The 13,722-nt window shown below is 44.4% G+C and overlaps 3 protein-coding genes and 3 non-coding genes across 7 annotated transcripts; 4 read left to right on the plus strand and 2 right to left on the minus strand.

Annotated features, from left to right (window-relative positions):
• Positions 1–79: 79 nt before the first annotated feature.
• Positions 80–2,873, minus strand: SURF6 (surfeit 6). Its single transcript, XM_003211293.5, has 4 exons — positions 2,669–2,873; positions 2,108–2,323; positions 1,406–1,497; positions 80–957 (listed from the first exon to the last, which is right to left on the minus strand). Exons 1-4 carry the CDS (start codon positions 2,760–2,762, stop codon positions 289–291), a joined length of 1,071 nt encoding a protein of 356 aa, XP_003211341.2. The 5' UTR covers positions 2,763–2,873; the 3' UTR covers positions 80–288.
• Positions 2,874–3,292: 419 nt separating this feature from the next.
• Positions 3,293–9,233, minus strand: MED22 (mediator complex subunit 22). Of its 2 annotated transcripts, none has more exons than XM_010720962.4 (4): positions 9,041–9,233; positions 8,754–8,834; positions 8,203–8,411; positions 3,293–4,621 (listed from the first exon to the last, which is right to left on the minus strand). In XM_010720962.4, exons 1-4 carry the CDS (start codon positions 9,161–9,163, stop codon positions 4,429–4,431), a joined length of 606 nt encoding a protein of 201 aa, XP_010719264.1. In that variant the 5' UTR covers positions 9,164–9,233; the 3' UTR covers positions 3,293–4,428. The 2 variants fall into 2 exon arrangements, with proteins under 2 accessions (XP_010719264.1, XP_003211342.1); XM_003211294.5 differs by having other exon boundaries at positions 3,293–4,627; positions 9,041–9,231.
• A 26-nt stretch (positions 9,234–9,259) lies between these two features.
• On the plus strand, positions 9,260–13,014 carry RPL7A (ribosomal protein L7a). Its single transcript, XM_085239335.1, has 8 exons — positions 9,260–9,406; positions 9,858–9,978; positions 10,409–10,558; positions 10,906–11,046; positions 11,393–11,472; positions 11,795–11,925; positions 12,317–12,386; positions 12,846–13,014. Exons 1-8 carry the CDS (start codon positions 9,404–9,406, stop codon positions 12,948–12,950), a joined length of 801 nt encoding a protein of 266 aa, XP_085095461.1. The 5' UTR covers positions 9,260–9,403; the 3' UTR covers positions 12,951–13,014.
• LOC116217309 (small nucleolar RNA SNORD24) lies at positions 10,266–10,340 on the plus strand. The gene has a single exon (XR_004161697.1). It is a non-coding gene; the product is annotated as a small nucleolar RNA SNORD24 (small nucleolar RNA).
• LOC116217308 (small nucleolar RNA SNORD36) lies at positions 11,159–11,235 on the plus strand. Its single transcript, XR_004161696.1, has one exon. It is a non-coding gene; the product is annotated as a small nucleolar RNA SNORD36 (small nucleolar RNA).
• Positions 11,646–11,718, plus strand: LOC116217307 (small nucleolar RNA SNORD36). The gene has a single exon (XR_004161695.1). It is a non-coding gene; the product is annotated as a small nucleolar RNA SNORD36 (small nucleolar RNA).
• Positions 13,015–13,722: the final 708 nt, after the last annotated feature.

The following is a 13,722-nucleotide window of genomic DNA, read 5'->3' on the forward strand; positions in this document are numbered from 1 at the left end:
CGCCTCGATCAATGAATTCCTTAGAAAGTGCTTCAGCAGGATAGGAAAATAATCAGCAAACACACACGAGTAGCTACAGTTTTTTTTTTGTTTTTTTTTTTTTAATTGTTATTATTACTATTGACTTGGGAAGAAGTGACAGTGACACCCCCAGACCTCAATTCCAGGCTGAGACAGCTGCAGGATGTGCTGGAATAGCCCCATTAAAGACTGCCACAAGAATCCCATCAGCTGCCTTTAACTGCAGCTTTCACAGCCAGGCCACAAATCCAGCTGCCTCCCAGGCCACTACAAGCCAGCTTTTTTCAAGTCCTCTGGCAGAACACGACCTTTCTTACGGGCCTTGGCTTTTTTCTGCTCAATCTTCTCCTTCTTCTTCTTCTGAATGTTCTTGCGACGCTTCTCCTGCCGCTGCTGCATCCTTTCTACCACTTTTTCTGTTCTCTTCTCCCACTGCTTTTGGCGCTGTGCTTTCCGCTTCTCTTTGCGCTTCAGAGCCTCCTTCAGTCGCTCCTCATCATCATGGATCTTCACACCTTCTGCCTTATACAGAACATTTGTCCATTTCATTTTCATCTCCAGATCCTGAGCTTTCTTCTGGTCCTTTTCCTTGAGCTCCTCCAGCTTATTCTTCCGAATCTCCAGCCTGCTCAGCAGCTGCTTGTAATTCCTACCTGTCAGAGGAGTGATTTTCCCCTTTACTCCTTTCCTTTTCTCTTTTTTCTTCTGGATCTTGTTCAGCTCATTCTCTTCATGCACTTTGAGCCTGTTGAAGATAATCTCAGCTTTGCTCTCTTCCTTTTTGCTTTGTGGCTCTATAGGTACCTCCTCGGTTTCTTCCTTCACTGCTTTTGCCTTCATCTTCAACTCCTTTCTTTTGCGCTTCTTTCTCTCTTTTTCATACTTTCTTCGTCGTCTCTTCTCCAGGACTGAAGGAGGTAATTCTTTGGTATCATCCTAAAAATGACAGATATGAATCAGGAGCCTTATGGGGAGAATACAAAGATAAAAGTGGGATGTGCTTAAGGTCCCAGTTTCAAACTTTTCCCTAGAAATGCAGTATTTAAGAAGCAATCGGCTCAGCTTTTAGAGATACCAAATGCAGATGGTAAATGCATTTCAAGCCTTTTACTCTCACGGAGAATCCTGTACTTACACTCCCCTTGCAGATTTTCAGTGCCTTTTCTGCACTTCTCCAGGCCCTACCTTTTCACATGCATTTTTCTGGACCCCAGAAAATAAACAGGACTCCCAATAATACCTACAGGTAATTCCTTAGGGAACAGAATTATCTCCAGCCCTAAACCTTAAACCTTGGAACATCACAGTTCCCAAGGCATGTGGTGACTGAGGGATAATTCATACCATCCCCACATGCACATTAGGGTACACAGAGTTCTCATACCCGCCCAGAAGCTTCTTTAATCTTCTCATGTAGCCTCTGACGCAAGAGATTTATTGCAGAAAAAGAAGTGGAACCAAGTTCACTTTTGGCACCTGAAAATGAGAAGAAGAAAATAAAAATACTTAAAATACAGCACTCGTTACACTGAGGAATTTTCCATAGCTATGGGAAAAGCTATGAGAATTCTTTAGATGTTATGAAAGGATGAAACAAAATTCTAATGACCCCAAGAGCTTCTATTTGTTGGTTTCTTCAGAATTCTCCTTTTTCTATCCATATCATCATTCAACATTGCTAGCCCAGGGTAGTCTGTGATATGCCCTGTAGTTCCCAAACAAGAAGGGTGCAAACACCAATGGAAACAAAGATGCCAAGTACATCTTTCCACTCAGCTTGTGATCAGGTTTTCCTGATTTATAATGAAAAGAGGACATATGATGATATATATGCACCCATGAAATAACACCCATGAAATAAAACCCATTAAAAAAAAAAAAAAACAACAAACAGCAGTTCATATGAAGTGCTCATATTTCTAGAGAGCCCCCCAGAGGTCACACTGCACGTTTATGTACATGGAATAAACTCAAGTGTTTTCAATTGAACTGGATTTCTTAAATGGTTTCCAAACGATACGCATGTGAACCAACTGAAATGTGGACATCTCAGCTCACTTTAATCAGACAATTCTGCTATTCTTACCCGTAACAGAACTCTCGTTTTTGTTCTGCTTAACACCCACTGGAGATGATTTGTTGGCCTGTGGGGCTGCTTTCTGTCCCGGAGCAAGTTTACGGGTGTTAGACTCTTCTTGTTTAACTGCAGGAGAATTTGTCTTCTCAAGTTGCTTCCTGGACTTCCTTCTCTTCTTTTTCTTGAGCTGCCTGCCAGCATCATCTGGCTGGCCTGGTTTTGATACTAGGATGCAAAGGAAAAAAAATATACAAACCAGGACAACACCCCCATCAATAACATTCAGTTACAGCTGAATATTGAGGTACAAACACACTGTATAACATTGTAATGGTGCTTAGGAACCTCGAGGACTTATCTAAGCAGAGCCAGACGTGCTCAGTCACTTTAGCAACAACCGCATTCGCTTGCGTGCCATTCTCACACGTGTAAGGATGAATGAGACCGCTAACTTCGAGGGAAGAAACCCCGTATCACAGGTTTTGCTTTAAACCGGTACAAACCAACACCTGGCGGAGGCAGACACGCCGCAGGCCCACGTTCCCACACAGCAGCGAGTCGCGGCCTTACCGAACTTCCTCTTCCGCGATTCCGGGGCGTTCTGCGCGCAGACCTTCCTCGCCAAGCCCTGCAGGTAGGCGTCCTGCGCGGCCAGGCTGGACATCGCCGCTACTCGCAGCGGGCAGCCCCGAGAGAAGCGGGGCGATGGCAGGAACCCAACGGCCGCGCACGGCACCGGAAGTAATGTTACTGAGCGAGCCGGAAGTGAGTTAGCCGCTTCCGCCGGAAGTGAGGTCACAGGTGCGCGACGAGGCGCGAAGCATCACTTAGCGCAGAGCCGCCATTTTGCTTCTGCTGTCCCGCTGCTTGGTGTAGGCCGCTCGCCCCGGTTCCCCTGTCCGCCTTTAGGCTTGGGGAGCCGCAGCCCTCGGTTTGGGTGGCTGGGCAGGACCCGGCCCGACCAGTTCTGCAAAACGAGGCGAAACGCTAAGGGCGGTTCCCAAATAGCTGCTCTCCCAGAAGCTTTGGTGCTGTTACAGGTTTATGATGCTTTGCAGGGTGAATAGGACTGCATGTATGGCACAAACTGCAAGAGTAGTCATTTTCTTCAGACCACACAGGAACACTCATCCTAGCACCCATTCGTGCTTCATGCTGTCAGAAAAAGCTGCAGCTAAAAACCACACAATTCAGTGATATGAAAGAGTTATTTATTAAACCACCTAATTACAAAAAGGAAAAAATAATGGAATGGAAGGAAAGTAGAACAAGAAGTACACCAAACTCACATTCTCACAAACGAGACATTACAGCAGAATGCTGGGGAAGCTCCACTGAACTGTCTGTTGGTAATACAGCTGCCATGGCCACATTTCAGCCCAACTCTATCCCCTTCAATGCACTCTTAGGGTCAACTCAGAACAACTGCAGAGATAAAAGGCTGAAAAACCAAGCTGCCCAACAGCTGCAGACAAAGCACCAAGATTACCTGGAAGGAAACTGAGCAACCCCCTCTGCTCCACACACCTAAGTTGTCCAAATTTCATTAGATGAAACTGTTCAAGAATATAAATGTTAGTTCAAGCTATGTTAATAGAAAGCTGTTGTGTAACCATTGGAATCAACCTAATCAAAGTGTGCTCCTGCTTCTATCTGCAGCCTTAAGCAAGTCACATCATTACACTTCAGTCTGATTCTCTTTGCCTTCTGCTTCCCAAAAGCAATAACACTGCTCTTCAATACAGGTCCCCTGGAGAGCCTCCTCCTAAACGATTCACAGCAAAAAGTTCAAGTTTGTGAAGCACTTCGACAGTGAAGAATACTGAGTAAAAAATACTGCAAGATTCTTACTTAAGTGTTACAGGTTGTCTGATGGCATCCTGAGAAAGCTTTAAAGCAGCCAGAACGTCAATAAACATTAAAAATACAGTAAAGAGGACCAGAACAGTTACTATCCCCAGATTTGGCTCAAGTTTTCTAAACCAACCAAATTCAACTACCAGCACTCCACAATGTACTTATTGTGAAATTCAAATGGAAACAAACACTAGATTTCTACTCAACTCCACACGTAACTGTCGTGGAACAGCAAACTTACCTCTAATTTGTTAGAATAATAAGCTTTGTATTCACTTATCACTTCTTTTTAAGTGAGAGGAACACTCATGGCAATGTCCCAGGCATGGAGAAAGCACTGTGGCTATCCAGTGAGCAGAAACCTGCAAAGCTCCAGTGCATTGTCCCGATGGGGAGATGCTTGCTCAGTACAGCAGGTGGAAGACTTCTTCAGTGCCACCAGGAAGAATGTGTTCAGCAGCAAAGAATCTTCTTCAGGAGTGGTCTGTCGGGCCTGCCCCATGCCCGTTCACGTGGGGGTGTGATGGGGTTGAGCTCTGAGAGGTAGCAATACTCTGCTCTGCTGTGGCAGTTGTCAGAGGCATGGAGAGGCTTTCAGGAGACAGCGTGTCAAAATCTTCTCTCCAGTAGGCTTCGCACAGTGGTAGATCATTGCTGTCACATAGACTGTAGCTTTCCAGAACAAAAAAAACAGTAAGGAGAGGCAGCAAGTACAATGATAAAGGAGAGAAAGGAAAGAGGAGAGGGAGAAAAGCAAGACAGAAGCAAAGCATTAAGAAAATGGCAAAAAAATGTTCATGGATATAAGGCCTGTGTTCACATATTCATCCCGAGCCTTGTGACACTGGTTTTTCCCAAAATACCCTGTAAAGGCTGGTGTTGAATCTTAAAGCTTAGTAAGGATCATGGAAATTTCAAAGACAAAGCTATTGCTACGAACTGAAACAGTCTCAGCTCTAATCCAGACACTACCAGTCCATAGATAGATCTGGGCTGAGGTTCTGGCACCATAAAGACAGGAGTTCTACTAGTCTGAGTGAGGCACAGATCCCTAATCATTTCACTAGGAGTTACATAACAGCCTACGTGAGTGAAAAACAAATACAAATTGTGCTCTAAATTTAAGTCCATTTACACCCTTACCACCTCAGTAAAGTGTCCCACAGAAGGCCCTGGTCTTCTTTTGAAAATCCCCAGCCTCTGAAGCACTGACAGCTTCTACAGATTCCAGCAGTACCACAGTCCTCACAACAGCAGCTTACTGGATTTGACTCCTGCAGACTACAGTATTAGATGATACAGCAGTGTGGGAAAATAAACAGCTGACTAATTCTTGACTGTGGTCTGAGGAAAACACAATGTGGAAGGGCAAAAACTAAAAAGGAAAGTGTTGGAAGAAACTGGAACAAAAACAGAACAAATTCCAAAGAGAGGAAGGAGCTGCACACACGAGAGAGACACCCAAGACAAAGTGAGTGCTGGAGCAAAAAGCAGCTTGTGATTGGAGTAAAACAAACCCAGTGGGTCAAATTATTTTGTTGTTGCAGCTTTATTTACATTTTTAACGTATGGACTTGAATAGTTGCATTGCAAAATACTTTAAGTGCAGAAATACGAGACACTTCAAATTGCACAAACATGAAATGCTGAGATTTAAGTCCACACTCAGAGACAGCTCCTGTGATCTCAGAGGAGGGAGCAATGGAACATAAATACAAGTTTGGGGTTTAGAATGAGGAAAGGCAAGCTGGACTTGGGGGTTACTGCTTTGCAGAATAAGCACACAAAGCGCTAGTTGGAAGCACCAAGTATTTTTAGTGTTTTCTGACAGCATCACCCAGTTGGCTTCGTACCAGAAGTGGTAAGGCACTACGACTCAACCTTCTGCTCTGTCCTTTGGCTGAAGGTTTCTTAGTGTGCAGAAGGGACTCCTCTACTCCTCTCAGGGAGCACAGCAATAGCTGTGCACAAAGAAGCAGCTCTAGGAAAATACTTGAACAGAAATTGAAAGTGAAGATTCCTATTCAGCTTTAGTTTCATGGACCAATGTTGGTGGCAATTGCTGCACAAGACACTCCCTTTTACAGTCCTTCTACAGCTCTTGGGAACAACACACAGGAAGAAAGGAAGCTATGCAGCATGGGGCAGCTTACAACTCTGCAGCACCTGCAGGCATGCTGCTCCAGGGAGCTCACTTTTCTACAGCCTTCCCTGGAGGGACAACCTGACAACCTAAAATTCCCCTTCAGGGAATCTGGGGCATCAGAGAACAGTTTGGCAGGATGGCTGTATGGAACCAACATCATGGCCTCACAGGACTCTTTATAAATCCTGTGGGATTAAGTCTCACAGGGAAGTAATAGAGTACAGAGGGGAAACCCCAACCAGGCTCCCAGGTCAGCACAGAATGCCCACTTGTGGGCAAATTAGCTTTTGCATTCATCACCATTTAAACACGATCAACATTCTAAGGCTGTGTGACATAACAGAAACCCTTTCCCCACATTAGACAATAAAATTTCATTTAAAATGTCATAATATTCTAATTATAAAAGGACTCTCAATAAATCACCATTTCTGTATTTACACACAAATTCTTTGGTGCAGAAAAAGACAGGAAAGAGCATAAGAAAGTAGTTAAGTGCTAAAAGCAATGATTAAGTGCTACATGGTATGAGGTTTCAATAGAAGGATCATAGCTCTGTAGACAAGCCAAGTTTCCTCATCTCATGATCACCCTCACAAGAATGAAAACAAAGGCAGATCCACTTTAGTGTATCAGGAAAGAAAGCTCTTTGTGCTTAATATCAGTTCTGCTATGAAGGATTGCTTCAGGTGGCATGCAATGCCGGTCAGGTGCTAGTGTGGTCTGAACTCCTCAGTTCAGAACAGAAAACTACTGAGACACAGCCATGGCAGTCAGTGTGAGAGAAGAACCTCTGGCACTTGTGAGGTACTTCACTCCACACTGTCATTCTGGATGCAGCTTATGCCATGCTGTATACAGCCTGTGCAGCGGATACATCGCTGACCTAGTAAGGCCAGGACTGGTGCTTAGGTTTGTGATCATCACTACTCTTCTCTGAGGCACTTCTAGGACCCCTTGCCATAACTCCCTAAAAAAAACTAAGTAAAGCTGGAAAAACAACTCTAAACTTTTATCTCAAATTAGCTGAGAACCGGCTATGTTTTTTAAGAAACGATGTATCAGTACCTTAAGTCTTTACGAACTCTTTAAAAGACTTTTACTCTTAAAATACATTACCCATAAACAATGGCCTAACTGCCAATTATACTGTGCAATTATTGTTTTAATTGACTTATCTGAAGCTATAGACACTCAGATTATTTAGAAAGAGAGGAGAGACAAAAATGGAAAGCCTGGTCATAAGAATTTTTAGTAAGATTTTGAAAAGATGAGTTTTTGTTCAGAATTCACTCCTTTATTGCACTGACTTCACTTAGTTTGGACAGTGCAACCAATATAATCTGATTCTCAGTTATCCTGCTTTCATTTACTGCATAATCAATTAGAAGTGCTGGAGTGCATGACAAAAAAAAATTAAAAAAATAAAGTGTCTGAATTCTCTAAAACCTGTTTCCTATGCAAAAGTCTTTTTTAAATCTTAAAAATTCCTCAAACAAATCGCTAATAAATCTTTCATAAAAAATCCTATCACAATACTTCATAATTAAATGAAACTGAGCATGTCGTTTTTGCTCATTTCAGATGTTCACCTCAGAAAGACTCCAGGCAACTGGGGCAGTGGACTACAAGGTAAAAGGCACGCTGTGTTAGCAGGTCACTTGTGAAGAAACTTGCAACAAGGACATGGGACATCACCATCTCATTTAAGATCAGCACCCAGCTCAGCAAGCTAGTTTTTCTAGGGAGAGATAGAGACTTCTCCAGAACGATATCACCCCCTAAAGAAATTGATCTCCTTCTACACTAATTTGCTTAGGTTTCCTTTGTCATCATCTGTCACATCTAGCCAAATAAGGCAAGCACCTAGAGCTGGATGCTCAGAATACTTCTTCCAATATGACACTTATACCCTGCAGGATATCTGCAAGAAAGAGGCAGTTGTTTTAAACTTTAAAGAGTTTGACCAAATTAGGAACAGAAATGGAATTTTGTTGGGAACAGTCTCAAGACCTACGCTATAAGCACTATTTGTTTGTTTGGACTAAATGCCCCAGAAGGGCTGGAGTCATTAGACAGAAGTCCACTGCCCTATTTGTACCTGGAAGAGTAATATTCTTCTTCTAGCTCATACAGGTCAATGGAGATCTCATCCCGTAGTGCAATCAACTTCTTGTCACATTCTTCCTGCAAGCTTCTCAGCTGCTGGTTGCGCTGGTTGATAGCCTCATTTACAGAGGGGAAATCATTGAGGATCAAGAACTGCTTCAGGTCAGACACAAGTTTCATCAAGGACTCACCAGCTCGAACCTTGTAAAAGGAAGAAAAAAATCACATAGATACTAAGTGTCTTTAAACAGGACTTTAAGCCAGTTGTAACACAAGGACCCCCAAGCTGCTCCTCCTGCTCAATCCCTGACTATACAGGAGCTCCTACAACAGGTGAGAGTTCTGACAGAAGCTGGTAGCTGACAACACAGGCAAGCAAGCTTTGCCCCACAAAGATTCACCATACCACTGCCCCAAATATTAGGTCACTCTTTTGGCAACAGCCCTCCTGAGTGCTATAAAGGCTTCTCTACATACAATAACAAACCAAACAGCTCCTAAAGAATGTGTCCGTAGAGAAGTGAACATGAAAGCACTACTCACAATGTTTGCAGCTCTGACATGCATCTCATAGTTATCCTGTTCACTTTGGGTTGCTCGAGAGACTTGAGTTTCATCCTCAATCTAAAGACAAAAACGCATAAATTCATCTTTACAAACACAAACGCTGACACACAGCTGCTGCATCACAACGCATTCCATTTCAATCTACGCCAGTAATCCCTAGGCTTTAAGCCTAATCTCTCACCTTCACGTTACCCACAGGCCAACTCTGCTGTCCACACCCTACCTTCAGGCCCTTCGGTGCTCCCTCCACGACCCTGACTCACCTTAGCGGTCTTAATGATCTCGGTGAAGTTATCCATAATGGATTTAACATCATCCTTAAGGCGCTTGTTGTAGGACTGCAGCAGGGTCTCTTTACTCTGCGGCAGCACCCGCTGCTGCGCCATGGCCACCTCTTCCTTTCCTACCGCCTCTTCTGGTCCGTCCCGTCTCCTTCCGGTCCCGCCTCTTCCGGTCAACCCCCTTCCGGTCCTACTTCTTCCGGCCAGCCCACCGTCCTATCCCACCTTTTCCGGCCAACTCCTCCTTCTGGACCCACCTCTTCCGGCTCAACACCTCGCGAGATTTGGTGCCACATAGATATCCCCCAGCATGCCCTGTTCCGCCTTTTTTACTATACATCCAAGATGGTGAGCGGCTGTGGGCCGTGGGACGGGGTTACCGGCATCCAGCGCCATCCGCGCACCTCGCCGGGCCGCGGCGCTCTGTGGAGGCGGTGCGGGTGCTCAGCAGCCTTACGGTGCCGCGGGGGGCGGCTCGGCTCAGGCTGAGCCTGCGGGAGCCGAAGCCGGGATGGGGGAGGCGGGTCTGGGCCTCGCTCCCTTCGGCGGGATGGGAATCGGGCAGCCCTGCGGGCTCCGGGTGCGCCAAGAAGAGCAAATCGCTGCTGTAAATCGGGTCATCTCATAAACGCTTTTAGGTCACATCGAAGGGTTTGTTTTGGTCTCTTGTTGGGTTGGGAGGCAGCCGGATTTGTTCGTTATCTGTAAAAGCATCCCTTTGGGGTAGCAGGCACGTTCTTAAAGTACATTAAGTGTTAAAAAAAAGCGTTTTAAAAAAAAAAGTGCTTCTTATTTGCAGCCGAAAGGAAAAAAGGCCAAGGGCAAGAAGGTGGCACCTGCCCCTGCTGTAGTCAAGAAGCAGGAGGCCAAGAAGGTTGTCAATCCCCTCTTTGAGAAGAGGCCCAAGAACTTTGGCATTGGTGAGTAAGGGGATGCACAGGGCGCTTCAAGGACTGTGGTTTATTTTGTTGCATGTAACTGTAGATGGAAGAGTATTGTGATAAAGCCTTGGGGTGGAGCAAGCCATAAAGGCAGTTGCTTTACCACCATCAGTGGTAGAGCTGTACTCCATTTGGTATTGAAGATGGCTGTGACAGCTTGCCAAGCTAAAAGCCTTGTTATGTATTCCCATTGTGATGAATCTTGCCCTTTTACACGTGATTTGGTCAGCTAGTTCAGGTTTCTATAATGCTACTTTTGCTACCTGTGCAGATGATGTGAAAAAATACTTGCTATCTGAATGATAGTGCTGACATACATAACCACCAAGATCGCTGATGCACTCTTGCCTATTGCGTGCTCTTACTGTGTGGATTGGGAGCGGTTTTGAATTAAAGTCTGTATTTCTAGGACAGGATATCCAGCCCAAACGTGACCTCACACGCTTTGTGAAATGGCCCCGCTACATCAGGCTGCAGCGCCAGCGCTCCATTCTGTACAAGCGCTTGAAGGTGCCTCCTGCAATCAACCAGTTCAGTCAGGCTTTGGACCGCCAAACAGGTAAGGATGTGACCTACCAAATCTCTTTTGACTTCTGTCTTTGATGGTTGATGTGTGTGTGTCAGGAAAGAAACCAAAATAAGACTTTTTTTTTAAAAAAAAACAACCTGCAATGTGTCTGGGAGTCCTTTATGAAGGCTTTAATAGTGACTGATGATCACCAGGCTTGCTGAGTTGTCTGGCCTAAATCACTGTTTTGAAAAGGGAGGTAGGAAGTATCAGAGGTCTTGCTTATGGATGCAAACGCAGAATTCCTCAGCAGGTGCTTCTCGATGCACTTGAGTCCTTTAAAAGGCAACACTGAGATTTCCAAGTTGTTCTACTAATTAGTTCATGTTCACTTCTAGCCACACAGCTTCTGAAGCTGGCACACAAATACAGGCCAGAAACTAAGCAAGAGAAGAAGCAGAGGCTGTTGGCTCGTGCTGAGCAGAAAGCTGCAGGAAAGGGAGATACTCCAACTAAGAGACCACCAGTTCTCCGGGCAGGTAAGCGTATATGAACTTGCCTACTTGCATACATGGGAATGTGGTCTTTTGGAGGGAAAACCAATGAGAAAAGTTGGTGCTCTGCTCCAGCCAAACAGGATTGGACGTGCTATGGCAGTGATGTATGAATTTCTTCACCTGAGCTCAAAGTGAAGAGTGAAATAGACGAGCTTTTTAACCCTGAGCTTTAGCAAATTGTCCATGGAATATCTTCTTTGTGCTACTGAATGGATATGAAAAGTTCTCATGAAAGGTGTGCTGTGAAAGCAGCAGATTCTATGAGGCTTACATGAAAGCTCAGGTAAAGAGTCTGACTTGAAACAGACTTCTGTAATTTGTTTTTTAGGTGTCAACACTGTCACAACTCTGGTAGAGAACAAGAAAGCTCAGCTTGTGGTGATTGCCCATGATGTAGACCCCATTGAGGTAAGCACACTCCATGGTGCATGAGAGAGGCTGCCTGTATAACTCCACTTGATGAGGTTAGGAGTGGATTTGGGGTGAGAGTGCATTTTAAGACAAACTTTCAACTTATTTATGAGAACTCGAATGCTTATGCATGTTCTGAGTTTTCCTGGACTAAGAATGAGGCTTGGCCCTTGCGATGATGTATGAATTTCTTCACCTGAATCAACAATGAAGAGCAAAACGAGCTTTTTAACACTGAGCAATTGCCACAGCCCAGGCCAGCTGAAACACTCCTAAGATGTTCTGTCAGTGATACAGCACACACACTCTTCCTTTTCAGCTGGTGGTCTTCTTGCCAGCTCTGTGCCGCAAGATGGGAGTGCCGTACTGCATCATCAAGAGCAAGGCCAGGCTGGGGCGACTGGTGCACAGGAAAACTTGTACCTGTGTTGCTTTCACCCAAGTTAACCCGTAAGTATTCTGTGTGCTGATTTGCTTCACTGCAGTGGAGAAAACAAACTGCCTATAAGCATAGGTCATAGGGCAGATGGATGTCAAATCTGAGTTTGTCTAGTGTAAAGAACTAAAACTGAGTTTGCATGAACTCTCTGTCATCCTTTATGAAGCAGTCTGTCAAATCCTGAAGCTAGAGATTACTTTAGCTTATTAAAATGGGTGTGTTACTACTACATGTATATGCTGAACTATAAGTGGTGTAAGTTGTACAGCATTGATGGTTTGTGTGATCAACTTTTTGTTACGCTTAAAAATGATGTTGGTATTATGAACTGTTTAATTCCAAGACAAAAGACATAGAAAACATGAAACTGGTGCTCTAAAGAAATGCAACTGTCCCCAACAGGGAGGATAAGGGTGCCCTTGCAAAGCTGGTGGAGGCTGTCAAGACCAACTACAATGACAGATATGATGAGGTAAGATGTGTGGCCCTTGTCTTTCAGGTTCATACTATGAACATCCCCAGTAGCTTCTCAGTTAGATGCAGATCACTGTTTTGGAGTGAGATGAGCTTAAAGCCTGTTGGGTGTAGGTTGTATCTAGGGCTTTTTTTAGGCATTCAGATTATTTTCCTGATGGTGGGGTACGAGGTGAATACTATCACCAGCTTAGAGGCAAATGGAGCTAAAACAGGGAAGGGAGTGTAAAGAGATCTACTTCAGCTAGACTTGATTCCATCCCTGAAGTCCTGAAGTTAATGTGATGACAGGGAAAAACTTTCCACTGTCACATCTGCGCTGTTCCCAGAATGTAATTCACTGCTTAAAAAATGCATGGGAGTTCCTAACTGGGGGGGCTCAAACCCTTGTGCATGGAGTGGAACTGAGCACAATTGATTGTATGAGGACTCTTAACTTGTTCTCCCTTCTTTGCAGATCCGTCGTCACTGGGGTGGTAACGTCTTGGGTCCAAAATCTGTGGCTCGCATTGCCAAGCTTGAAAAAGCAAAGGCTAAAGAACTGGCTACTAAGCTGGGCTAAAGATGTACTGATTTGGTACCATGGTTTGTGTACATAAAAAGAATAAACCCCCAGATGAAATTTCCATGGTCTCTATTAATGAGGGTTCCAGTCAGTGGGCCGCAAATGATCATTGCCTGCCTTCTCTATTTGCCTACAACAAAACGGTTGGATAGAACAGCACAGAAGGCTGCACAGAGCATGTTATTACTTCCCTTAGAACAATTTCCCTTAGTTGCTAAGCTAGCCCTCAATTCTTCTCCTTTAAGCGTAGCCCTCTCAGCTGCACATACTGGTGATCCCACACTGAATGGGATAAGCTAGCCTATTGCTAGCTTTGAGCCTAGGTTAGTAATGCAGATAACTGACTTGGAAATAGCTATAAATCATCATTAGTGCCTAGGCTTAATTACTGCATGGATTTTGTAAAGGCACGTTTATCTAGTTGTGACACTTCACTGGACTAAGCAAATCAGGACCTTTAAAGGTCTGTAATGCCTTTTTCATGACAAGACCAGACAGTGAAGCTAAAGGGTGAAGGAAGTATCTAACTCTACTTACCCTTCTGTTCTTTGCTGTTGACTTTGGTCTTGTGGCATTCTTGGAGGCAACCGAGCTTGGTGGTAAGGCCTTCAGCCCAAACTGAGGCAGCTCTTTGTTATTTCTGGTGGCCTTGATAATATTCTTGCCAAGCTGCATACTGTCTTACTCCAACTGGAGTCTGCAGTTCATACATTTAAGGGCATTTAAGTCTCTCTTTAAGTTTTAAGATATGCAATACAAAGACAAGACA

The sequence above is a fragment of the Meleagris gallopavo genome, chromosome 19 (assembly GCF_905368555.1).
Source record: "Meleagris gallopavo chromosome 19, MGAL_WU_HG_1.1, whole genome shotgun sequence".
Lineage (NCBI taxonomy): Eukaryota > Metazoa > Chordata > Aves > Galliformes > Phasianidae > Meleagris > Meleagris gallopavo.

What these genes read in the sequence shown, in the direction of transcription:
- MED22 (XM_003211294.5), bottom strand. Translation starts at nt 9,163, where the DNA reads ATGGCGCAGCAGCGGGTGCTGCCGCAGAGTAAAGAGACCCTGCTGCAG. An exon ending in AGATCATTAAGACCGCTAAG is followed by an intron (nt 8,835 to 9,040) that starts GTGAGTCAGGGT and finishes TTTTGTCTTTAG; the next exon opens with ATTGAGGATGAAACTCAAGT. An exon ending in ATGTCAGAGCTGCAAACATT is followed by an intron (nt 8,412 to 8,753) that starts GTGAGTAGTGCT and finishes TCCTTTTACAAG; the next exon opens with GTTCGAGCTGGTGAGTCCTT.
- RPL7A (XM_085239335.1), top strand. An exon ending in GGCTTTGGACCGCCAAACAG is followed by an intron (nt 10,559 to 10,905) that starts GTAAGGATGTGA and finishes GTTCACTTCTAG; the next exon opens with CCACACAGCTTCTGAAGCTG. An exon ending in GCTTTCACCCAAGTTAACCC is followed by an intron (nt 11,926 to 12,316) that starts GTAAGTATTCTG and finishes TGTCCCCAACAG; the next exon opens with GGAGGATAAGGGTGCCCTTG.
- SURF6 (XM_003211293.5), bottom strand. Translation starts at nt 2,762, where the DNA reads ATGTCCAGCCTGGCCGCGCAGGACGCCTACCTGCAGGGCTTGGCGAGG. An exon ending in AAACGAGAGTTCTGTTACGG is followed by an intron (nt 1,498 to 2,107) that starts GTAAGAATAGCA and finishes TCTCATTTTCAG; the next exon opens with GTGCCAAAAGTGAACTTGGT. An exon ending in TTAAAGAAGCTTCTGGGCGG is followed by an intron (nt 958 to 1,405) that starts GTATGAGAACTC and finishes TGTCATTTTTAG; the next exon opens with GATGATACCAAAGAATTACC.